General features: G+C 33.2%; 2 protein-coding genes and 1 long non-coding RNA gene across 3 annotated transcripts; 2 read left to right on the top strand and 1 right to left on the bottom strand.

Moving 5' to 3' along the window:
* The first annotated feature begins 2,995 nt into the window (after window positions 1–2,995).
* Window positions 2,996–4,355, top strand: LOC120135432 (40S ribosomal protein S23). Its single transcript, XM_039151691.1, has 4 exons — window positions 2,996–3,130; window positions 3,603–3,758; window positions 3,859–3,985; window positions 4,075–4,355. Exons 1-4 carry the CDS (start codon window positions 3,126–3,128, stop codon window positions 4,213–4,215), a joined length of 429 nt encoding a protein of 142 aa, XP_039007622.1. The 5' UTR covers window positions 2,996–3,125; the 3' UTR covers window positions 4,216–4,355.
* Window positions 4,356–7,034: 2,679 nt separating this feature from the next.
* Window positions 7,035–10,152, bottom strand: LOC120135680. Its single transcript, XM_039151912.1, has 7 exons — window positions 9,948–10,152; window positions 9,630–9,860; window positions 9,412–9,446; window positions 9,218–9,313; window positions 8,774–8,921; window positions 8,060–8,667; window positions 7,035–7,853 (listed from the first exon to the last, which is right to left on the bottom strand). The coding sequence occupies exons 1-7, from the start codon at window positions 10,114–10,116 to the stop codon at window positions 7,035–7,037; spliced, it is 2,106 nt and encodes a 701-aa protein (XP_039007843.1). The 5' UTR covers window positions 10,117–10,152.
* An 11,708-nt stretch (window positions 10,153–21,860) lies between these two features.
* Window positions 21,861–22,748, top strand: LOC120135568. Its single transcript, XR_005517271.1, has 3 exons — window positions 21,861–22,409; window positions 22,488–22,602; window positions 22,677–22,748. It is a non-coding gene; the product is annotated as an uncharacterized LOC120135568 (long non-coding RNA).
* Window positions 22,749–27,667: the final 4,919 nt, after the last annotated feature.

Here is a 27,667-nt window from a genome sequence, read left to right as displayed (position 1 = left end):
AAGAACAAGATTATCCAGATCGAATTATTTAATTAAGAAATTGAGAGTAATTCAAACCAAATTGAAATAAATCATGATCAAAATTGATTTTAATTTGATCGAGATATACTTGTATTTAATTTAGTCGAACTGAAAATAATTTATATGAGAGGTAATTCGAGTTCAGTTTTGTATAATTTTATATATATCTATATCTATCTATACATTTTTAGAATTTTTGATTAATTAAAAATAGATGATTGAAATTATATCTTTGTATTTTAGTTAACATCTTTTAATTTTTTCTTATTAATTTAAGTTGTCAATTTTACTTATATATCCGGATCGAATTATATATATATATATATATATATCAATTTTACTTGTGTTTTTAAGAATAAGATTATCCGGATCAAATGATGTCTCTTTCTTTGTCGAATACGCGACGTTTATGTCAGGTTTCGCTTGTAGTAGGGTTTAAGGATTGAAATTGAAGTTTTGAGTTTTTTGAAATTTTTTTTTTCTTAAAATATATAATTTTATTTTTATTTTAAATAAAATTTTTAGAATTACTAGAACATGACAGGCGTTTCTTAACGGTGGAATTTAACGGTTGTTACGGCTCGAGCACTTAAAGTGGTAATGTTTGTAATGTTAGACACTTAAATGATTAAAAAAAATAGGCACCTATTTAGAAAAAGTGATATAGTTTGGACACTTATTTTATAATTAAGCCCATTCCAAATGTTCTATTATAAAAGTCAATATATAATAACACTTAGAGTCTGTTTGATTATAGAAAATATTTTCTATTTTCATTTTCAGTATTTATTTTCAGAAAATAGTTTTCATTTTCAATTTTTTTTTGAAAATTAGAAAATATGTTTAATTGATATAAATGAAAACTTGAATTTAAAATTAAAATAGTAAAAATGTACGTGGTATCTAATTTTCTAAAATAAAAATAAAAAATAATTATTAAATAATTAAATTAAACTATAATTATCATCCTTCCTTTTATATATAGTCAAATTTATCTTTAACAAATCGACCTCTCACGTTATCGATTTGTAACAAAATAGTCAATAACGTTATCTAATCGTAACAAAATGGTTAGCCCTCCGTTATATCTGCTAAATTGATTATGTGACAACGTTAACAAAAAAAAAGTTAAAATTTAATTTTACCCCTAAGCTAATGCTAAAACATGAAATAAGTCTTTAAACAATAATTTTATATCTAATTTAATTTCATGTACACAAACATTTAGCATTTCAGGAAATATTGAACTCCATTTTCAAAGAAGGCTGAAGGTTGTCCCTTTCTGGCGATGCTTTGCTTTTAGTGTCGAAGATGAAAGCCAAGCAACCCATCCTTGTATGCCTGCATTATTTCAATATAAGAATAAAATCCAAGGTTTACTTCAGTCAATTGATACATTTAACTATAAATGTTACTTTGACAGGGACTTGTGATTTCAAAAGTTTTCAAAGTAAACTTTGAATTTATCCCTTTTTTTTTTGCTTGGATTCATACGTGTAATAAGATGTAAGTTGGATTTTGTTCAATTAACTCAACTAAACCTTGGATTTTGTTCTTATATTGAAATAATTCTGGCATACAGGGAAGGCTTGCTTGGCTTTCATCTTCGACAGTAAAAGCAAAACAGCAAAGCTTGACTTTTATATTGAATTAATGCATTTGGCGGCTCAAATCCAAGTAAGGTCGAAATCTCTACTCTTAGGATTCGTTTGGTTCATGGAATGAAGCGTTACCTCCGGAATAGGATTATCGGAATATAACATTATCTAACACATTACTGAGAATGTTGCATTGCTGTGTTTGGTTCATTTAGCAGGAATGTAAGATTACAGTGTTTGGTTAAAGAAATAAAATATTATTGGAATGTATATTTTAGCAAATCGTCCTTATTATATATTTGTTTTTTAACAAGTTAAATTCTAAATATTTAAATGAAAATATTGGAATGTAAGATCAGTGAAAATATATAATTTTACTATAATTAATTTATATATTTTCTTAAAAAAATTAAATTCATAAAATTTATATATATATATATATATTTTACAAAATTTAAAAGATAAATAGGTTTAATGAAATGATTTAATTTTATTTTAACCCCTGAACTTCATATAAAATTCTGATTATGGACTTTTTTGTAAATCTAAAATAGTTTAAGGATAAATTTGCAATTTAACCTTGATACAATATTTTTTATTCAATGACAGAAGAATGATTTTTTGAGGAAAATATTATTTTAAGGGCATTTTAATCCAAAACGCCGGGAATGTAACAATACTTAAGGGAGTGGGGGAATTACATTTCCGGTAATAAGCCCCCAAAATGCTATTACAGGGAATGACTTGTTACCAAGGGTTGGGAATCTTTGCAATCCAAATGGGGGAATCACATTCTGGGAAAAAATATTCTCCTGATAATCTCACATACCCCGAACCAAATGCACCCTTACGTTCATAACAACATCTCTGGTCTCCTATCCCTTCTCAAAGAATCCCTTGTCAACAGTCGTTTGAGCCTATTTTTAAATTAAAATTTTCTTAGATATAAAATAATTGTTCAAGGACCTATTTGATTTTTTAGCAGTATTTTAGGGGCAAAATTAAATATTAACATTTTTTTAACATGGTCATATCTTCAATTTAACGAAAATAATAGTGGACTGATCATTTTATTTGAAATCGTTAATGTTAATGATCATTTTGTTACAATTTAATAATGCTAATGACCAATTTACTGTTTTTAAAATTTTAATAAAAAATAAAAACAATGGAGTTTTGATAAGACCCGACCCAATAGGCATATAAAAGTCGGAACCAAAGTTTTTGAACCTGAGGCAAGTGTTTGGACTCGGAGCAAACAGCCTAAAGAGACTGCTAAAAGGATATTATTTGGGGCACAAACTCCAAAGCCCACCAAAAGTAGTCATAATGCTATTGCCTATATATATATATATATATATATATATATATATATATATATATATATATGATTCCTTGCTAGGGTTAGAGCCTTGAAGGTTTAAGCTCGGCTGCTGTGGTTTCTTCCTGTTTTCTCCGCCGGTCTATTTGAACCCTCCTTCCACTGAAAAGAACCGCTCAGCCAACATGGGGTATGTTTCATTTTTCTCTGTTTAGCGTTTTTTCATATAGCTTTGGTTGTATTGTTCCTGCTTTTGGTTCTAGATGTAATGGAAGTTTAGTTTTAATCATTTTTTGCTCTGGGTTTTTTCTTATTGAACTGAAATACGACTGGGATTTATGATGGCATGATATTCAATATTAGTTTATCTAATTTGGATTCTGGTAGTTATTGTGGAGAATTACGCCATAATAAGTCTTGTTTCGAATTACTCTCCATCTCTAATAATTTATTAGATTTTAAAGAAAAACCCTTTTAGTTTTGGATTTTATGATGTTTGATCTACATTATCCAGATATGATTAATTGGATTGAGTTTCATGTCAATTTGAACTTGGTGAGTTTGGGCATGGGATACCCATATTATGAAGTAATTGCCCTAGTCCAGGGCCAGGCAACATTGTTTGAGGACTTGGTTCAAGGCATTGACATTATTTCTTTCAGGAAGACACGTGGTATGGGAGCCGGACGCAAGCTGAGGACCCACCGTAGGAGGCAGAGGTGGGCTGATAAGGCATACAAAAAATCCAACCTTGGAAATGAATGGAAGAAGCCATTTGCTGGCTCTTCCCATGCCAAAGGCATTGTCCTTGAGAAGATGTAAGACGAGATCAGTAGATCCTCTTTTCCTTTTTGGTGCTCTTGCTTTCATTAACTCTTCATAATTGAATGTTTTGACCAATGCATTTGTATCTTGCAGTGGTATCGAAGCTAAGCAGCCGAACTCTGCTATCCGAAAGTGTGCCAGAGTTCAACTGATCAAGAATGGAAAAAAGATTGCCGCATTCGTTCCAAACGACGGTTGCTTAAACTACATCGAAGAGAATGTTAGTACATGAGTGAAAACATATGATATTGTTTATTGTTTAAGCATATTTGGGATTTCCTTGTTACGACCATGGTGTATTTGGTGTAGGATGAGGTGTTGATTGCTGGATTCGGACGAAAGGGCCATGCTGTTGGTGATATCCCTGGTGTTCGTTTCAAGGTTGTGAAGGTCTCCGGTGTTTCGCTCTTGGCGCTCTTCAAAGAGAAGAAAGAGAAGCCTAGATCTTAAGATGGGTACGGGGAGGACCTAATTACGAAGGATTGGCATTTTTACTAGCAATGTTTAATAGCCTGGTTTGAATTTTTGCTTTAATGTTGTTCCAAACTTACAATGTTTCCTCAAGCATTTGCATTTTGGTATTCGAATGAGGGATGAATTCTGACTTTTGTGCTGTGGTTTCAGTCCCTTTTTATTTAGAATTGATTATGCTTAGGGATGCATGTTTGCATTGATTATTATATCAATTTCTGTCTCACTATTATCCCAATTCATATTTTAATTATATTATACCTTTTCTGGAACCTCATGTTTAGGTGAAAAGTTATATAATAACAAAAGAAATTATATTTAGAAAATTATAATTTTTATACAATATTTATTAACAAATATAAATAATTATTAAATTATATTATACACTTGATTTTGTCTCAAAAAAAATTAAATTATTAAAAAATAATGTTTAATATTTACTTCGCTTTGAATACTTTAAACATATGTAAATATTAAAATTCAGACTATCTGTTGCCCCTGGTCGCAACGCAATAGAAGAACCTTTTAATGCCCAAACTTATAATCAAACTTAAACATAGCTTATTTAGTTTTATTTATTTTAAACCTGTAAAAACTATTTTTGAGTGGTTCGAAAATATTCATGGCAAATATAGTGGACCTCGTTTGGAAGCAACAATTTATATTTACACCCATTCGAAAAGGAGACCCACTTCATTTGAAGAGGATGTCACTTTGTTACATATAACTAAAAATGTCGTAATCCAACTGTTTAAGACACTATCTTTTTTAACCGATATAACAAAATAACATTGTCATTATTTTTTAAAAAAGACAAACAAATTTCATGTAATGCAACTTTAGAAAACGTTGCCACGAAGAAGATCACCTCATTGGTAGTCAGATATAAAAATAATAATAGATGACTAGACATAAAATCACCTCATCGGTTAGGATCTAATTAAAACTAATCATGAAATAATAATAGATGACTAACAAAGAAACAAAAATAACCTTTAATCAATTTCGAGTTAAGGTCTAACTTGAAACTAATTAAGAATTTTTAGCCATATTTAATAACCATCTTCACATTATGGATTAAATTGAATTAATATAAAATTAGGCCAAGATTCATTAATCAACTTTCAAATTATGAGCACATTCAAAATCAATTAAGAAATTAAAGTCAAATTTATTACATAGTTATAGATTAGGAAGCAAATTAAATTAATCGATAAATTTAGGCCAAATATTAGTTAAGGATCAAATTGAACCTAATTAATAATTTAAGCTAAAATAATCAATTAATCTCGGTTAGGATCTAATTAAAACTAATCATGAAATTAATGTCAAATTAATTAACACATTCTGATTCAAGGATCAAATTAAAGGAAACAGAAAATAAATGGTCAAAACGACAAAAGGCATGCAAATTATGGCTCAAACGAATTACGCATAAAGAAGAAGGACTGTAAGTGAATTTACCCATAAATTACTAAAACAAATGCATTCATCCTGGTGCTCGTAGTTGAGGATCTCCAAAGGCAAAATGGTTTGTTTCGATGCTGCCATAAGAAACATTGTTCATTTCTTCAAATTTTCACTTCTAGTTTTGCAGGTTTAGGATTTGAACGTATTTGGGTTCTATGTTTTCGCAATGGTCGAGTTGGGTGTTTTAGGATCCAACTTCATTGTTGTCGTGAAGGATTTGAGGTAGTAAGGCACGGTTGAGGATTGGTGTTTGGGTACCATGGCTGAAAGCCATTGGTCGGGAGATGGTGTTAAGAGCGGGTTATTGAGCAATGGTTTAGAAGTCGATGGATGTTGTTGGCTCATGGAGATGTTAATTTGGGTTTACGTGAGAGTTTTCAGATAGTCAAGGGGGCATGACTACCGTGGTGAACTCCGGGGCGCGATGTTGGAGCTATGGCCGAGCGACCATAGCCTCCGATTCTATCTTCATTTCTTTCCCTCTGTTTTAACACTTTTCTCTCCCTAGCCTCCCTCCTCTCATGTAGCTGATCCCCTTTTTTATCATCCATGGCTAACCTTTTTTCTGTTTTTAAACTCCTAATATTCCCGTATATCATGGGATTTACCAATATTTTGAGGATTCATAATGGGTTAAAATTGTTGAGAGTTTTGTGGGATATGGTGGGTGTCTTGTATGTTGAGGTTAGGTATAGGCATGGACTCTAACCTGACGGGTTCTGAATCAAACCCGATCGGGTCAGTTTTTTGTTCTGGCCATGTCGAATTCGGATTTAAGGTGAAAAATATCAGACTTGATCTAGAAAAAAATATAATTTTACCTTATATATTTAATAACAATTACAATAATACCCCTTTATATATTATTTTTTTCAATTAAATCAATGTTTTTATTAAATAAAAATAATATTTTTTATTATTTTGGGTCAGGTCGGATCGGATTTGGATTTTCTCTCAAAAATCGGGTTAGGTAAAATTCCATTACTAGCAAATTTTCAGACATAATTCATGAAGATTTGTTTGGGACAATATAAATTGGGCACTTCAAGTTCAGCCCTAGAAAACTATGAAACTCGCCTCATAAGACACTACCTACATGATAAATTCGAACTTGGTGAAATTTGAATCCGGGACCGCCATATCTCCATGATAAATATCATATCGGAACATGGTGAAATTTGAACATTGGAACCAATTCTACTGAATTACCAAAGTTTATCACCAAATCTACAAGACTTGTATAAAAAAAAGTTCCAAATAAGAATCATTGGAAAAGGCACATACCAAGGTACCTTGAAAGAATCTGAAACTAGATTGTTGTGCTGCGCTTAGATATTATTCTCAGGAAAGATGCTTTCCAGACATGGTAATGGGGTTGTCTTCTCGGTTGCTGCTAATCCTGATAATACATCATGTGATGCATCCGTATTGTAAAAAGAATCCCTGACTGAGAAAGGTATCCTTGGGCCACAAGTAACTTCAGAAGTCATTGGGGATGGAGAGGTTGGATAGGGATTTGACAAACTGTTCTCAAACTTAGCAATAGGTTCTTTCTTAACAACGTCGATTTCGTCTTCGGCGGGAGCTTCTTCCTTGTTGGCGTCATAAAAGAAAACTGTTTTAGTATTGAGGTATGTATTGTTGTGCGTGTCATTTTTAGCTGCTTCTTTTGATGCTATTGTGTTTTTAACATCGGACTTGGAAACTACATTAGAAGTTATTTCAAGTTCTCCATTGACAGGAGCAATCTTGATATCCTTTGTGTCTGCACCATCCTCGCTTCCCTGGCTTGCTACTTTTTCGGCCGAACCAATACCATTTCTGGGAGAGGATTTATTCTGAAGTTTTGGAGATATGCTAGTGCTGGTTTTGAGGTTTCTTGAAGAACTTGGTGCCAATGTTGCAGCAATTGGACATTTTCGAATAGATAAGGAAGATCTCAAATTTATAGCAGAGGAAATTTGCTTAACATCAACCTTGGGGCTTTGGATTACAGTAAGCGTTCTAACAGGTTGAAGCTTTCCAATCTTTGCCTTGTTTGAGATTCCACTTGGACTAGTGTTTTTTGCTCCAATTTTAGGCAAGCCACTAGGTACACCAGGATGAGACAGCATACTCCCATTTGGAGTGCGTCCCGATGATCGTACCTGCATTTATCAAAATTTCAAACTGGTCAAACAGTCTGACCAACAAAGCAGGCTAGAGCTTGAAATAGGCATAAACTAGCTATACTCTTTTGTGCAGAAGATCAAGACTCTGATATGGAAAGTCTGCTTGTTCTTGAAACAATTCAAGTAGAAACCACTTCTGATATGGTATAAGACTAGAGAAACTTAAAGAAATAAGAACTAACCCCATCAAAGAAGCCAAGTTTTGGTGATGGCATACGGAGGCCGGAGGGTTTCACTGAAGCTGGATGAAGAAGTTTACTAGTTCTAGCTGAAACTTTGTTTTCACTTTCATTAAGCGAGCCAGTAACCTCAGTGCCATCTCCACGTGAGCACTTACCTGTAGGATGGTTCTGTGTGTGTGTGTCACGATTTATAGCAGGTCCCTTGCGGGAGCCAGAGCTAAGGCTAGTTCTTGCAACGTTAGAACTTTGATTAGAAGAAGATATAGATGATGACTCTGAGGACCATTCACTGATAGAGCTTGCAGGAGATATACTGGAAGAGATCTTGGTAGAAGACTTCAAAATAGTTGGGAGCTTTGAACTTCCTGCTTGAATTTTACTTCTTGGTACAATTCTGGAGCCATTTTTATGCTTAATCAAATTAAAGGAAGATAAATAAGTTCTGTTAGACGAAATACTGGCGCAACTTTCAAGTGAGGAACAAGAAGAATTCAGCTCCGTTTTGCTCCAGGCTGGGGAGCAAGAAGAAGATTTCGAAGATGGCTTAGACCTAGGCACAGTGTTTCTTGCACCACCCAAAGGAGTTTTTAATACTGTAGTTCCTCTACCTGCAGCCGTTAAAATTAATTGGAGAATGAATTAAGCAGAAAAAGTTAGCAAGAAAACATCCTGTATTTTGATGAAGTTAATTTATATAATAGTAGTTTGAATTACCAGTTACAGTTTTTGTATCCTTTTCCATTCTGACATTCTTAGCACCCAAGGAAACCCTTTTTGGTGAAGGACCAACACTGCTTAAAACCTTTGGTGGGTTATGAAGATATGAAGTTGATTCCCCGCTTCTTGCAACAGATTTTACCGTCTATATGTTTATATAAGCAAAAAAAAAAAAAAAAAAAGGAAAAAAAGAAACAGTCTTCAGTGGTAGTAAATAGCAGTTATATGGATGCATGTTTAGCGGTAGTGAATATTTACAAGCTTATAGCATTGTTTTCTATGAAGCTGTATAACACAAACAAGCCAGTTAATTTACCTAAAGATTTAGATTTAGAACTTTAAAACTTTCAACACCCTATCTTGTTGATCTTTATCTCAACTAGAAAAGATGATAGAACTAACAGTTCGTTTGCATGATGTTAGCGGTAGCACAATACATGCCTGCAAAATTTGTGGAGTCACAACATTAGGCTTCAATTTTTTCCCTGAGTCTTTTACACCAACATTAAGCTTCTTTAGAGTAGCTTTCTGCTTCATCTGATTTATTTTTTTTTGGAAAAAAGGATGTTTTTGGAAAGAAATACAACAACTAATTAGAAATGAAATTTACTGCAGCGGACATTTCTCGAGTGTACCTTATCCTGAGTAGTATGTTCTACTTTTCTTGAAGCTGCGAATAAACAGAGAACATGACATTATCAGTTTGAGAATATTTTTTTCCGTGAACACACGTCTAGAATGTGAAGTTGAGCTCTAGACTCGAGATTGGGTGCATCAAGATAACACAATGCAGAGACAAAAGGGAAACAAACCATACTTACATGACACAATTTTACTTTCTGTTGTTTTCAACTCCTTGCTGCCAAATTCACAGTGACAGGAACTTTGTTAGATTTCTGGATTGAAGCTCTTACATCCTCAAACAAATCAGCCTCAAGACTTTCCAATGCCAAAGTTTCAGAATCCAATGTTGTTAATGAATCATAAGATTTGTTTACATCCTCTTGAATCCCAGGCAATGTTTGTATTTGACCTTTCTCATTGCCTCCCAGCATGCTAGACAACTCCTCCGGCTCCAGAAATCCTAAATTATAGAGTACGAAACATTATCAAAAACCAGAAATTTAGAATAATAAATGGTCAAATGCAAGAAAAATCAACGAATGTGTACCTTCACTAGTAAAGAAAGCATTATCCCATGCTAAACTTTTGCGTAAATTATATTTTCCATTATTACTTGTCTTGTTTTGTTCTGAATACTCCAATGGTTCCTTTGCCTTTCCAGCTTCTTCATGGTATTCATGGGAGACTGATGAGATTTCAAAGCTCTCGGGATCCATAGCAAACCTAACAGTTTTGGTTTCACTTCCCTTCTCTGTACAATACAAAAGACAAAAAAATTGCAAAATAAGATTAATCTTCAACTTTCGCACCCAAAAGAAGACCAAAATCAAATTAGACTTTTCAAAAATAAGCCCGAAAATGAATAAAGATGGAGGATTGAAAAGCAAGACGACTGAAGGACACAGGGAAATAAATAAAGGAAAAGTGATTTTTTTTGAATTTTGGGAGAAGAAGCGGTTCTTATTTAAATTAGTGAAGAGAATAATAGAAAGAATGAGCGTCAATTTCACTCGGGCGTATGTACACTGGAGCCGGTACCCATGTGTGTGGTCATCGGATTATCTAGACCGTTGGATCCAGCCCCATCCAATAAAAAATGTTAGAATTACAATCAGAATTTTTTTATGGTAAACTACAAATTTCATTACTCAACGTTTTTCACTTTTTTTTTTATCATTAAGGTTTAAAATTTTTAATTTACTCATTAAATTTTCACTCCAATTTTGATCACTCCACCCTTAAATATTTAATTTTATTTTGATTGAACATTTTTCTTTTAAAAATTATGAAAGTCTTATATCACAAATAAGTACCTAAAGTATACTCTATTTTTCATTTAGGTACTTAAAATATTTTTTGATCAAAATAAAAACCTAAAATTATCGTTTTAGTTAAAATAGGTACCTAAAGTATTTTATGTCAATATAGGTACCTAAACTATTAAAAAAATCTCATCTGAATTCTAAAAAGTTGACATGTAGCATTAATTAAATAATATTTTAGGTACTTGGATGGAAAAAAATTAAATACTTTAAGTACCTATTTTGACCAAAAAATATTTTAGGTACCTATTTTGACCAAAAAACAACTTTAAATACTTATTTTGACCACAAATGCTTTAAGTACTCAAATAAAAAAGATAATATACTTTAGATATTTATTTGTTATATAAGCATTATAAAATGGTGATAAAATTGTATTACTTTTGTGTGAGAGAAAACCTCTTGATTTTGAATGCACTTTGATTTCTTGATGATGAAGTATCTTCATTCAATTCCCAATGATAAAAAGGAGAAACAAGAAGTGAATTGTATATCTTCATTCCACGTTTAATGGATGATGGACATTATAAATTAGAGTGATTTATGATTCTACAAGTTTTGAGTTTGTCGTTCCACGACCCCAAAAATAGTTATTTTGGCTTGGTTTTTGTATGTTTATTCATGCCTAACTATATATTTCTAATCTGACTTGATTAAAATCTAATGAATTCGAGTGTTACACAAAACTAGGGATGGACATGGGTCGGGTTTTTGGTCCACCCGACCCAAAACAAGGAATCCTCCACCCGAGACTTGACCCGACCTGAAATAATAAAAAATATTATTTTTATTCAATAAAACCAGTGACTTAATTGAAAAAAAAATATATAGAGAGGTATTACTGTAATTATTCCAAAATATATAAGGTAAAATTATAATTTTTCGGGTCAAGTAGGATATTTTTCACTCTAAACCCGAACCCGACCCAACCCGAACATCACATTAAAAAACCCGACCCGGCCCGAACCCAATTTTTTTTAAAAAAACATGTCCCAATCGGGTCGGGTCGAAACCTGTTGGATTCGGGTCTCATGCTCATCCCTACACAAAACCATCAAAGTGATTTATCATACCTTTTTGAAATTATTTTATCAGGCATAACCATTAAAATTAAAAAAAAAAGTATAATTTAAACTTACAAAATAGCTCCAAAATAATCTAAGCCGAATATTAATTATAAGTTTACAAAATAGAGTTATGATTGGAATACAACATAAGGTCCATGATATATTCACATAAATTGGAGATGTATTCTACAAGATCAACAGCTAGAAATCTAGCTCGGCAATGGTACTCCTCGAATTGCTCTTGGGTACAAATGAACAAAAATATATTTCGGACGTTGAACTAACGAGTTTAGTGTCACACAAATAACTCTATTATACTTCATGCATTCATAACATAAGCATGCCAACAAGTATACTTGGAGAAACAATACCAACTACTTAGTACATAACCACAACACATATAATCAGCAAGGATGCGAATCAGTGTCACGTAGCTCGAAGACACATCCATAAACACACAAGCAGACATCACAATATAGTTTGGAGTCATTGTAACATATGATGCTCACACTCCTATACCTTACTAACATATATACTTTGGATGTGATTCGAGTCACTCTCACATTAGTAAAGTACATCCAACTATCCCTCGTTGGGCAAGTACCTCAAGTGAGACTTGGATCACACATGTATCAAGAATGTACATATGATTAATCTACTTTTCTAAAGTATACGAATAAGTCTAGGTCATAAGAGCGTTAAATTAACATCTGACTAGCAAACTTTAACTGCCAAAGCTCTACTCTTGGGATATTTGGGTAACCCACCAATATAAGAGACGATCGTTCTACGTACGTAATTTGGGTGTCCTCCTTGTTTGTCGAGTGTCAAATAAAGATAAAAGTTTCATGAAATCTCTCATCATAATGATCTTATGCTTACGATTCAAATATTATTATTCTTTATATATTATCAAGTTTCATTAACAAGTTTCTACTTTTAAGCTTATTAATCGATCACTATCGTCATTAGACTCCTAAACCTCAAACCTTATTCAACAATTGAACGTCTATTGACCAAGATTCATTAATGATATCGATATTGATATATGGTATCGATACCAACTCGTTAGTATCGATCCCCATAATATCAATACCGATATTAGCCTTGATACCAAACGAATATATCCATACCCTATGAATAAACTATCGATACCCCCATTGCAAATACCTAGATTTTTCCCTACAAAAGTCAATTTCGATATTGTTGAACCTATATTTTGATATAACAAATAAGGGCAAAATGTTTTTGGACTTAATTGAATTTGCTCAAATGATTCAAAAATAATTCAAAGTCCAAAGTAATTTGAAAAATATGTTTATTTTAAATATTGTTTTAAAGCTCAAAAAACTTCAAATTAGCTAAAAATTATTTCCAGTCTTGAAACCAAAATTCCGTAAGGCTTTTCTGGTATCAGTACCATGGTGTGGTATCGATAATGGAAGGTTAGTATCGATACTGCTTCAAATAATATCGATATTGAGGCTTCAACGACTATAATTTTGAATGTTTTCATGCTCAGTCTCGATACCAACTCCTCGATATCGATACCAAAGTTGCATATGAGCATTTAATGCTCAAAATTAAGGCTTCCAACGACTTCAAAACATCCCCAATGGCTAGTAACTCATTCCAAGATATAAAATCAAGTTGAGGACACTTGAAGAAGGTTACAATACCTATCCAAAGCAATCCACATCAAGAGAAAAACCTTTTCAATCTTTTTTTTCCTTTTTTGTTTTACATATAGTATTTTTGTGAGCTTAATTTGTAAACACCTACCTTTTGGAGGTTTTATTTTTAACTTTCTTTATCCAATATATATCATTGTGCAATTTTTCTTATATTTTGTCCTTAATTCCCAAAATTTTCAAAAAACCAATTCACCCCATCTTGACAATAATTTCGGTTGATTTCTTTGAATATCAAATCTGAATAGATATCAATTTATCTGGTATCGATACTCAAACCTTGAGATATCATATGTCACTAAAAAATCACCCCCACCAAATTCATTCCAAACACTAACATTAGCCTTAAGATGATTCTTAAAGCTCGTGAAAGTCATTAGGGGTCATTTAACATTATTTTTACACAAATTTATCATCTAAATGCATGACATGAATCCAAAACATTCAAGTCACCCCTAACATGCTTTACCACCTCATACAAACAACCAAATGAAATATAAATGACATATAAGTTGTAGGGAACAATTATAAGGTGTAACCTACTTTCAAGCAACCCGAAATCTCTCCGTCTCATCCTAGAACTAAATCCTCCTTACCCTTCCCCTTAGGGGTCTTATATAACTCTTCCAATAATCCAAGCCTTTAAAATTATTCTAACATCGACAATTTGCTTAACAACAACTATATTTCAGGAAAATCATTTAGAAATCATTGAAGGAAGTTATAGGAGCTTAAACCCTCCTAATATCTTCATGAGCTTAAGAACACAATTGAAGAAGATACTGAGCTTATTTTGAAGATCACGCCTCCTATCTTGATGAATTTAGATTAAAAAGGATCTGAGAAAGATGGGACCTTTAACTTGCTCTAGCTTATTATTTTGGTAGAGAAAGAGATATGAAGATAAAGACGGAGTTGTGGTAGAGCAGGGGGAAGAGAAAGAAAAAAATGATCTACCTTATTTCTTAAAGAAAGAGGCTACACCAAATCAACATGATATCTCCTAGTGTCTGCCATAAATTTGTCCAATGAGTAAATTGCACTCTAAGTCCTCCTCATTTTATCTCAAGTTTAAATATTTTTTTATATCCAAAAGACAATTTATCCTCTAATTAAACCCAAATTCAACCCATGAGACCTCAATAAGACGGTTAATCTATTCAATTGAATATTGACTTAACGTTTAAATAGTGACTTAAAAATTCAGATTGTTACACTAACTTTATGAAACTTATATTTATTTGTTATGAACATAAAATAGTCACATTTTAATGAACTTTGCATATGTTTCTACTGTGCATTAATTTAAGATTGTTTGAATTTGATATTATTTAATTTGGATTTCATCATGGGTCATTTTGATGACTAATGTGATGCTCTAGTTTTAGATTGGATTATCACAGTTGGGTACAGAGCACCATAAAGACACCAATAGACCTTCTCCTAAGATCAAACATATCATTATATCCATTTCTTGATGTCCATAACCTTAATAACCCACATTCATGAAAAAATTGAAATTCAACCTTAACCCCAAGCAATAATCACTATTACTGCACACAACCACTAACAACTTCAAGTAGCATCGATCTTCATTGTACAAACTAAACATAACCATTAATCAAACATAGATTTAAAGAGATGAAAAAAATTAATAAATGAAAGAAGAAAAAGGAAAAAAAATCATATTTTTTTATTCCCGACATTCTAATGGTTGAACAACTAATCTTAATGATGAGAAGGAGAAAAACATCGAAGAAAAGCTTATCTTAATATGTGATCTGACGATAGAATGTTGAGATCGATAAAGGAAACAGTTAGAAGACCTTGTTTGTTTTGTGGTTTTATGTAGTTTGTTTGGAAAACTAATTAGAAAAGTTGAAAGAGGAGGTGAAGTAGCAGTTTGGCACATCATTGGTCGAATAAAAAGCACGATGGCGATGGAGCCTTAACATAACTTCATTAAGATTAATGTCAATGAAGCCTTCTGTGCTTCCAGAGGCTCATCAACTATATGCATTGTCGCAAGAGATCACAATGGGTTAGTGGTTGGTGGTCTTTGCAAACGAATCCCCCCCTTCTCAACTGAATCGACTGAAGCCTCTGCCTTCAGTCATGGAATTCAATTTGCAATTGAAAATGGTTGGCAAAATGGAACCATTGAAGGTGATGCCATTTCCATTGTGACTAGACTTACGAACAGCCATAAGGACATTTCAACCATCGAATTGCTGCTTAATGAGGCTTAACGAACTATCTCAAACAACAAGGATCTCAAGGAATATTACGTAAACTGAGAGGCAAATAGAATGGCGTACCTTTTAACGCAATGAGCTCTATTGAGACCTAATCCATATTGGTTCGTTTATGATGAACCTGATTGTATCAAATCTGCTATAATTCACGATGCAATTGGGATCTAAATGAATATTTCCATTAAAAAAAAAAGAACACTCATGGTGACAATGGTGGTGTAAGGTTTTTTTTTTATTCAAGTTTAAAAAACAAAATTATGAAAGAGGAAAGAGAAAAAAGAGTTTATCGATGATGACATTCGATCGGAAAATAGTTGGAGCGACAGCAATGGTGACAAGAAGCTAATAAATAAGATTTATGCTTGTGAGGAATTTTTTTTGTTTAAAGAGCAAATGAAACAAAAGGTAAAAAGGGGAAGGAATTATAATATAATTATATAAAATGTAATTAACAAAAGATAAATAGCTATCAAGTCAAATATTTGTTATTAAGATAACGAGATTTAAGGACTCAATAATCGAATTATAATAAATTGATAATACAATTACCTAAAATGTATTTTTTAAAATTTTGATTGATCAAATTTATATAAAATCGAAACAAAAATGATGAAGCAACTTAACCAATTTTTAATAGGTAAAAGGGTACATGAGGTCCTTGTACTTGTCCAAAAAAAAAAACTAACACGACCCTTGATATTTTTTCACTCAATGTGGCACTCTATAACCCCCTCAGACCGATGCGGGTGGCTCGATCCGGGGTGTCACATTAGGGCCACCGGAGCGACCTACCGTAAAAATCTTGGAAAAATTAAATTTTTTGTTAAAACATGTAAAATCATAAAATCAATTTATAAATACAAAAGTAAAATTTACTAGTATTTAGAAATAAAATAGATTTTCAGACTCGTATATAAAATAAAATATAACCTACATGCCCCCTAATCACATGCACCGTACTCCACAAGCAACGCCGAAGGAACTCGCTTACTGATGTCGATAGCTGCACATGTTTGATACTTTTAACCTGAAATAGTAAGTCAAAGAGTGAGCTTTAGAAAGCTCAGTAATACAATACTACCAGTTGATGCTACAGGATATGCAGACAAATGGAAAGCCATAAAATTTCCTTATTGACTCAAACTTATACAGGTTTCCAGAATGATCTGTAGTACCACCGATATTTCTTCGAGTAACAGGCATGTAGATTTCATTTCATAGGAAACATTCATAGTATCAAGTTTTCAAGAGATCAAATAGGATGTCTAGTGTGTTCCAACCAATACCAGTGAAAATATATAAATCTTTTAAAGTAGTAATTGTTTACAACATATTTTCAAAACCATAGTGGAACCCTCCAACCAAGCATCGTTATGCAATTTCCCAGAACTGCATCCATAAGGGCTTACCCTAAGCACACAGCAAAGGGAGCCAAGCTAAGGGAATACTATGGGGCCCGAGAGCCTACCCAAGGTTCGCCTTAGGTCCGTAAGGATTTACCATCTAGATTAGGGTTGAACCTCCATACTCCATAATTCTACCTATATAAATTCCAGTAGAAATCAGTTTTAACCGTAAATCATAATATATGGATCGTGATCCAGTAAAATCTCAGAATGTAACAATGAAATAAATCATATAACTGATTTCCACCTATACACCATATGTAGTCCCATTATTAACCCAAGGGAGTTCCTTGGGGCCTGAGAGCCTACCCAAGGACCACCTTAGGTTCGTAAGGATTTACCAGTTTGATCAGAGTTGAACCTTCAATCTACCCAGATAATGTCCCAATAAAACAGTTCAAGTATACCCAGTGAAAATAGAAAATCGTAGTTCATAAACCAGTAAATTCCATAATTCCATAAATCAAGAACAATCATATTTTTTTAGTGAAAACCATAATCAGAAAACACATACCATGTAGCCATGGGTCATAATCCAGTAAATTAATAATTCCAGTGAAACATATTTCAAAACATATAAAGCAATCATGTAGTACGTGGGGAACACACTAGATGATCCAAGTATTTTTCAGAGGCACTTGGTAGTTATTAGTAATGGAAAACATGAAACTGATGTAATTTGATCGGATTCCAGGAACGAGGTCCTATTGAAAGGGATCGATTACTAATGGATCTAATTAGACAATTAGCATCAAGAAGGTATTTAGGAACCTTTATACAGAATAATTCTAGATTCAGATTTACGGAGAGTGATTCCATTATTCAAATAATCAGGGGTATTCAGGATTATGCATTAAATTAACAGGATTTTAAGTCCAATTGAACCAAATGAGGTATTCAGGATCTTTTTCATCTGAGTTACTTGTGTGTTCAGATATAACCGGAGTGATTTGAGTTGATAAGGGAGAAACGAAAATTTAGGACATTTACAATCTGTGTCGATCTATCGGATTATCAAAATAACTCGAGCTGAACAACTCCCATAACTAAGGCATGTCAACCGATCAATTTGTTGCCCTTTCAGGGTATTCACTCTTTATTACCAACAATTCTTATCCATAGATCACCTTCAGAATCATCGCTGAATATATCTTAAGGGGATGAACAGATATTCCAATGATCTTTATTTCATTTCCACATTACAACAATATCAGGAATTCTCGACGTACTTTAATTCTTGGTTCAACCCATAGGGATAGTACATCATGTAAGCTCATCAGTATTTCCAGACTTATCCAAATCATTTACTTAACCCTCAATCATTCAAGTTACTTAGTTCATTTAGTAATCATGTCTATCCTGGTCAATTTAGAGTTTTCCAGAATAATTCAAACATTTTTTGAAATTCGGATACATATGGTACTTCCGTTCAGTTCAATTTGGTCATAAAATAAAGTCATTTTGGTATTCTAGGTTGATTTAATCATTTCAGTGCTTAAGGGTATTTAATTATTCTATAACTTGGAGATACTTTAGGTCATTACACTTCAGGGACAATTCTATAAATCCAATATAAATCAGAAATTTAATTCAATGATTCCAAAGTTCAACTGGATCAAAACATAAGTTCTTAGGTAATCTCCCTTATCATAGCCATCCATTGTGCTTTTTACTCTTTAAGCGTATCATCATCATTCCACTCAATTCAGGCAGTGGCATACTTATGATTAATCAGGCTTGAATGTTTTCTAATTCTTTTAACGTTTAGGGTATTTTGTTTCTTTAATCAATAGAGGTTATTATAGTAATTACGAAGCTCGAGGACATTTGGGGTAATTCATTTCAAATCAAACATATGCACTATTTCTGATAACTGGTAAGTATGCCTTTTCTGGGTTATCTTTCACCATCTGAGGAAGTTTTGGTCTTATACAACACAAGGGCATTCTCATAATTTTATCCCATAGGTCTATTTTTAGTAATTTCTTATCCAAATAATCCCGATATTTAACGTATAAAGTAATTTATCAAAATTTACAGATCTTGAAACCAATTCATTTATTATTGAATCACTGAACTTATAATTATTTCCGATTGATCTTCTAATTTCTCTTTACCGAGCCGTCTAAGTCTTATACCGTTTTCTGTCCTTAATCCAATTTACGTCTAAGTCCAATGATAATTAATTACATCTAATGGACAAATCATTTATATTCATGCAATTACCATCTATCAATGAGTTCCAAAAAAACATACAAAAGGTAGTAGAGTATTACCTCAGTTTTTGTGCCATATCGATCGAACATTTAAAACCCATTTGATCGCCCTCGAACTTTAATTCAATGACCAATAATTCCTCGGATACAAAGCAACCAAATTTAGGTCAGAAACTGAACTTAATTGAGAAACTAATTTGAATCCGAAGATAAAACATCGAAAAATAGCTTACCGGGTGGGAATTTAGAAAAACGAACTTCGGATTGGGACTCAGGACGTCAAAAAACATAAAATAGAAATTTTTCGAAAAAGTTAACTTTTTGGTCAAAGTCAATGGTCAACGGTATGAGCAGTCAAAGTCAACGGTCAACGGGTTGACTCGGTCAAAGTCAACAAGTAGACTCAACCGAGTTGACTCAGCGATTAGGTCGGGCAGGCGGGTGGGGTCGAGTCATACCCAGTTTTGGAAATTTCCCTAGAGCAAAACAAGCCCCACGCGCGGGTGATGGCGCGTGGCGATGTGTGCGACAGCGGTAGAGGTCGGGGCGATCAACCGACTCTTCCTGGAGCATTAACACATCATTAAAAGCTAAAATCAACTCAAACATCAGCCTCAATCACACAAAATTAAACTAAACAAATGATTGAACCCTTACCCATACCGACGATGACAAACGACGACAATGTTTCGACCCACGGGTTGGGTCACGTGCGCCCGAGGATGACAATGCTAACGACGCAGGCGGTGAGGCAATGCGATCACCAGATTGGCCAGAATCGAGGCAAAAACATACGGCGGCGGGAGATGGTTTCGACGATGATACACAGCGAAAGAAGACGTTTCACAGCGAGAGACCATTGGGGTTTTGGTCGACAGTCAAGGACGAGTCGGTCGGGGGTAGGAGTGAGTCAGACGGTGGCTGGACGGTGAGAGTTTTGGGGCCTGGCAAGGCTTTGATCGAGTAGGGGAAAAGAAGTTTTTAGGGATTTTGAATGAAATTTAGGGATTTTTCGGTTTTGGGATTTCACTAGAAAGGGGGTTTATTTTTCATGTGTAATGAAAATTGGTAAAATTTGGGTTTAAGCACCTGAATTTCCTGCACTTCATAAAATGGTCTGTCAGCTTTTAAATTTTACAATTTAATTCTAAATTTCTTATGGGATACAACTTTAATTCGATAATTTATATTTACTAAAATTTAGCCCCTAAATTAGGGTGCGACACACTCAAACTTATAAAAAGAATCCAATGTGACCCTTTGACCAATGGTTTCTTTCGTTGACCGCTACGATGCTGATGTGGTACTTCACGGTGATGATGCGGTGATCCACAGTGCTGACGTGACAGTCCATGATGACTGATAACATGACTGATGGACTAAATTAGTTTTTTCAAGTTCGAGGGCCAAATTATTTTTTTAAAATTTAAGGGTTTATTTGAATTTTTTAAAAATAAAAATATTTTAAGTTTAAAATATAAAATATTAAAAACTTAAATATAATAATACCAAAAATAAAAATTATATTACTAAAAATATTAAATAAATATATATATATATATATTATTTATTTTTTAAAAATAAAAATAAAATAAAATTCATATTAGAATTCTCTTCTAAATTCTAATTTGAATTTTATTTTATTTTTATTTTGTTGAGTCATGTATGTTATTTTTTTATTTTTTCAAAAGTAAATATTGGAGTAACATAAAAAACCTCGAACACGTAAAGTTCATATCTACTTGGCTTTATAGAGTTGTATCTAATAGAAATTGACGGGATAAGCTGGTATTCTCAATTTTTCATAAGATCAAGTCTAGGTGAAGTTTACTTTCCTATATCATGTTATATGTACTAAGAATGTTCCTCGTAATTGGATAACTAATTTTTAATTTTATAGTTTTATGATAATTTATAAATAAATTTTAATATCATAATTTTAAAATTTTAGTTTAAAAGATTTTATAAGATTTATTTATTTATTCATTTTTCTAAAAACTTAGTGAAATATAATTTAAAAAGACACTTAAAATTTACGATAATTAGATGTAAATATAAATTTGTGTAGGAAGAACGAATTTAAATTTATATAAATAAAAGTCAAGTTAAATTTAAGGTAAAAAAGTAATAATATATATTTTAAATTTTTGAATAATTTAATTTTTATTTTTGGTATTATTATATTTAAGTTTTTAAATAATTTTATATTTTGAGTTTAAAAAATTTTAAAAAATATATCAATGGAGACATTGTGGACAAGTACAAGGGCCTCAGCTACTTTTTTTTTATAAATCGTGTTCGGTTTTCCCTCTCCCGAACCTTTCCCGCCAAAAAGTTGTGGATTACGATAAAATTTAGACGAACACTCATATCCAAAATTAATATTACTTCCGTCGAGTTGTTCAGATCCCACGGACACGGAGAGATCTCAATTGAAAAGTTTGGTTCGATCAACGCAAGCAACATTGGCTCAATTGTTCCCATTTATTTTACGCATAACGAGTACTCTAAGGAGGAAGAAAAGCTGATCGTTGAGCTCATTCGTTCCTTCTCTGTTCCTCCAGGGAAAAATCTTGCCCATCAGGTTTACTTTTCTCCCTCTTTTATTTTCATCGCGAATTTGGGGACATTTTATTTATTTTTCTCGTGGACTTCATTTTGGTGGTCAAATGCTTGAGAGCGATACGTAATCTGTTTTTGATGTGCTCAATCAGGTGAATTATGCATATAAAAGGACGATTTAGTTAGGAATTTGCTTTAGTTATTACTAAATTCTTGGTTTTATTACCTCATATTGGCAATTTTACAGCTGCTAAGTTTTTTTTCTTAATATTTTAAATTCTAAATCCTATTAATGAGTACCTGCAACGCCAATTTATAGCTACAAGCTTGGCAGTTTTATCATGAACACGTAAAGGATGATTGTGGTTCCGTTTATTTGTCTCTTGATTACCAACAATTTCGAAATTCATGTGATATTGAAGAATTCTACGCAAAATTGGAAGATAAACCTAAAATAGCTCTTTCCACCATGAGTGCTGCTATTCACCAGGTATGAACAAATGCAAGAAAGAAATAAGTTTAAAATTTATTTAAATTTGGTTTAACAGAGGAAATATGTTGGGAGCAGGTTTTATTAAACAATCCGGATTTCTACTTGGAGGAAGGAACGAAGATTAATATCCGTCTGCACAACTACCCTGAATCCATGATTGTTTTGAAGAACTTAAAGGCAGCATATAGTGGTACCTTTCGATTTCAACTTATAGTTGTACTCATCTAGTTATTGTTTTGTAAACGATAGTGATTATATATGCAGACAAACTGGTATCTGTGAGGGGTACAGTGGTAAAGGCTAGCACTGTCAAGCCTCTTGTAATTAAAATGACTTTTTGGCTGTGAAAAATGTACAACTGAGATTCCTAGTTCATTTCCTGTGTCGTAACCGTCCCTTGGGAGTGCCTGGAATAGGGTTTTGACTTAAATTTAATATGTTAAAGCCACCACCGATCATTTGAAACTAGGTTGATCGAACACCTTATCTTACCATTTACTTGATCTGCGTTTTACCAAAAATTAATCGGATTTGGGAGTCAGTTACAGCCAATGAATGATTAGTACCTTTGTACTGCCCTTTTGGTATCAATTTAATTTTCCGGTTGTTTTAATTGCGAAAATTAAAAGTTAAATTAAAATTTGAAAGCTCGATCCGAATTACTTACCTTTAAAGAATTTTGAAATTGACCTAAAAATAAATCAAACTGATGTGAAATAAAAAAATTAAAATAAATAAATAATAAATAAATAAATAAAATAATTAAAAGAAAATTTAAATAAAAAGGACCATATTGAAAAGAATTAAAAATCAATGATCAAATTGAAATTAATTAAAAGTTGCAAGAAGAAAATAAGAAGTTAAGGGTCAAATTGCTAAATATAAAGAAATATAAATAGGGATTAAATTGAATTAATTCAAAATTCATGGGTGAATTTACAACAGGTGACTAAAATAAATTAGCATCAAAAGTATAAGGACTGCAGAAATAATTAAACTATTTTGGTAATTGCACTAAGGCCCTCCCTATAAATAGCCCAAAAATCCCAAAAAAATCATTTTAACTTATTTTGAAAAAAAATTCTCCCAACCTTTTTCAAACCTTCTCAACCTTTCCCTTAATCAACCAAAAGTCGGCCACCCACCGGTGACCACCCGTAGCTCGGACCGCCGCTCCGGTGGCCAGAAAACCTAAAGCCTACCTCAAAAGCTTCCTCTCCACACTTCGAACCCAAAATCGAAGCCCAAATACCCAAAATAAGCTCCAAACGGAGTATATATATAAAAATGTTTCGACTTTACCTTTTCCAGTGAGCTTTCCCAGCGATTATTGCCTTATCAGAGCCTAAATCGATGTTAGCCCCGCCACCTTGGGATATATTTTTGCTATTTCAAATGCTATTTGCTTGTTTTTTTTGTGTTTTGCTGAGTGGTTGCTTTTGGTTTCTCTTGGCCGAATGTTATTTGGTTGTTTTGTGGCTACAATTTACTTGATTTCTACTGTGGTTTTCACTGTTGGCTCCTTGTCTTACAATGCTCCACCGGTGCCCTTTTATAGCCTCTGGAAATGAGTCGTTTCCTTGGATCGGGTGTTGTAATCCTGACTTCGCCGGGATTTGGGCGTGGTCGATTCTCTCGGCATGTCGTTGCTGTTCAGATTTTGCTTCGATTTCGTAGTTTTGCAGTTTCAGGGGTTGAAAATTCCGGTAGACTCTAGAAACCAAATGGCACGTGGCCTCCACGCTCGCTATTTTATCTCCACGTGTGGCGTCCTTGTTTGACGCGAAACCTTAGCCCCTTTTGGGTCAGGCAGGTGAGCTTAGGCCTTACACCGGGCTTACTGGGTCAGACTCGCTTTAGTTGGACCCCGTTTCTGGACTAGATTTTGACTCTTTAGACCCTAAAAATGAAAAACAATAATAAGCTTAATATATATATATATATATATATTAAATACTATATAATATATTACATTTTCAAAATCATATAGTATGTTTTCAAAAAATATATATATATATTACATATATTTTTTAAAAACTATATATATTTTATGTTTTCAAAACTATATAACAATATGTTTTTTTTTAAAAACTATACTATATATTTTCAAAAACTATATATTATATGTTTGACAAAACTATATATTATATATTATAAATATAAAAACAAAAAATCATAAAGTCTTGGACGAAAATGAGTGGTTATAGCTGCCCATCTTTGTCCATTTATTGTATAACAAAAATAGGACAAAGATAAAATGACACAAATTTTCGTTCGGTATAAAGGGGTTTTTTAGTTTGATATCCTCTATTGTGGAGTTGAAATTTGACTGGAAGATTTTAGTTAGAAATAGCTTCCGTGCTATTAACTTGAATTACATATAACTCATTTGTCGTGAAGTTGAGTTAATTTTGAAATGTCTTTGAACACGATATCCTTCGTTATGAAGTTGAAATCGTGGTTGACCTTTTCGTCGTGAAGTCGAGCCAATCTTGAATGTCTCGAGCATGATATCCTTCGTTGTGAAGTTGAAATCTAGCTCGATGCCTGGGTGAGGTGGTAATTCCTCGCCATTAAGTTAAGATATAAACCGTAGTTAATCATGGGTCCTCTTCTAATCTAAAGTCCTTCATCATGAAGTTGAAATTTGATTAGACGACCTTAGTTGAGAAGTAGTTCTTTTGAACTATGTTGTAGATTACTCCTTTACCGTGAAACTGAGTCATTCTCTTGGACACAATATCCTTCGCTGTGAAGTTGAAATCATGGGTGACTCCTTCGTTGTCTAGATAGAATGTTCTTATGAGTTGGATGTCCTTCGTTGTGAAGTTGAAATCCAACTTTGATAAGCTTTGTCATTTTCGAGTTCAATATCATTCCTTGTGAAGTTGAAATTGACTCTGACTGCAATCCACAAAATTATACCTATGTGTGCAATGCTATGGATGCAATGTTCTTATGTATGCCTAAAATGCATATGCAAAATATGCTATTTTTGGATTTTAGAGAGAAATCTCAATCTCTTGTTATCAATCTTGATTTTCTGACATTTCTTGATTCTTGCCAATCTTGATATTTTGATTCTTGATTTTGGATTATCTGATCCTCAAAGGGTTTTGGTATGATATCATCTTCGGGATTTTGTTTCAATGGGGAAGTTTGATTTTCTTCTGTTGATTTTGATTTGTAATCAACGTCTTGTCTGCCTCTTAGTGTATTTCAAACTAGTATTTGTGCCATTTCTCGAGCACTATTCAAGAACCCCTATCAGCTTCCAAACACCTATATTTTCAGGAAATCTTTGTGCAATAATATGCAACGATCTTTTCAAAGTATATAAATCATTTTATTTAAATTCAATACAAGATGCTAAGAAATTGATCTATCTCATACAAAGGGCCATATTTATTTATGAAGAATAAAAAATATACATGAAAAATATTCTGAAAAGAGAATATATTCAAAAGGACAAATAGGTTCCTCGGATCTCAATAATGTGGATGCCTTTGAATTGGCACGCTTTACATGACTTTGAGTGTAGTTTTTGTCGAGTGGACTTCGAAGATTGTGAGAACATTTGGAAGACTGTAAAGTCCCTCCCAAATTATTAAGTCTCTGAAGACTTGGGTGTCGTGATGTTTTTTCTTTGATCCGAGACCTCACCGTGCGCAAGTCATGGATTGTTACCTAAGCCGCCCTTTCGGGTTTTCAACTTGGATCTGCCCTTGGTTTCAAGATGCCCTTTGCGGGTTTTCATTTTGGACCCGACTTTTATTTTCTTTTTCTATTTTTTCAATTTAGAGCACCCTTTTGGGTTTTCACTCTAAACATTTTTCTTTTTTTTCAAGAATCTTCGACTTAAGGTGGCCCTTCGGTTTTCACCCTGCAAAATATCTTTTGACCGCATTAGAGTTAATGGGATTGGGTAGTTCGGGCCCGTCCATTTCAATCAAGATTAGTGCTCTTCCAGAGAAAGCCTTTTTTACGATGCAAGGCCCCTCCCATTTCGACATCCACTTTCCTCTGAAGTCTTTTTGATTTAGCCAAATCTTTTTCAATACAAGATCTCCTTCATGAAATATTCTTGGCCACACTTTCTTGTCGTGTGCTCGAATCATTCGTTTTTGGTAGAGTCGACCATGGTGAATGACTTTCAACCTTTTTTCCTCTATTAGGTTCAGTTGACCATAACGAGTTTGCGCCCATTCTGTATCATCTAGCTTTACTTCTGACATAACTCGAAGTGATGGGATATCCACCTCAATGGACAACACAACCTCCATCCCATATGCTAATGAAAATGGGGTTGCCCAAATTGAAGTCCGCACCGAATTTCGATAAGAAAACAAAGCAAAAGGTAACTTTTCGTGACAGTCTTTGTACGCCTCATTCATTTTCTCTACTATTTTCTTAATATTTTTATTTGCTGCCTCTACTGCTCCATTCATCTTTGGTCGATAAGCAGTAGAGTTGTGATGCTTTATGTTGAATTATTCACATGCAATATCCATCATTCTTTTGTTTAAATTGGTTGCATTATCGGAATGATCCTTTCTGGTAAACTATACTGACATATGATCTCATTTTTCAAGAATTTACAAATTGTGGACTGACACTAGCATATGATTCAGTTTCCACCCATTTGGTAAAGTAATCAATTTCCACAAGGATAAATCGATGATCGTTTGAAGCTTTTGTATGGATTTGTCCGATAACATCCATACCCTACATAGAAAAAGGCTATGGAGCCGTCATTATATGAAGTGGGCTAGGTGGGACATTTATTTTATCTACATAGATTTGGCATTTGTGACATTCTCTGGCATAATTGATGCAATCACTCTCTAATGTAGACCAAAATTACCTACATCTCATGACTTGTCTTGCCATCATATGCCTATTTACGTGAGTTCCACATACTCCGTCATGTACTTCCTTCAAGATCATCTTTGCCTCTTCTGCATCTACACATCTTAAGAAGACTTGATCATGACTTTTTTGTATATGACTTCCCCATCAAATAAATATCCTACTGTCATTCTTCTATTGTTTTTTTGTCATTTTCAGTAGCTTCTTCTGGATAACTTTGATTTTTATGTATTGCAGAATGTCATGGTACCATGGTTTTTTTATCTTTCACTTCTTCGAAGTGATAGCAGTGAGCTGAATATTCGTATGACTACATGTCGATTGGCATAATGTCAAACTCCCCGCTAACTTTGAATGTTGTTATTAAGGTAGTTAAAGCATTTTCC

The sequence above is a fragment of the Hibiscus syriacus genome, unplaced genomic scaffold, assembly GCF_006381635.1.
Source record: "Hibiscus syriacus cultivar Baekdansim isolate YM2019G1 unplaced genomic scaffold, ASM638163v2 tig00110610_pilon, whole genome shotgun sequence".
NCBI classification, from domain to species: Eukaryota; Viridiplantae; Streptophyta; class Magnoliopsida; order Malvales; family Malvaceae; genus Hibiscus; species Hibiscus syriacus.
Note: the sequence above shows the minus strand (reverse complement) of the source record. Positions and strands in the feature narration are given on the sequence as shown.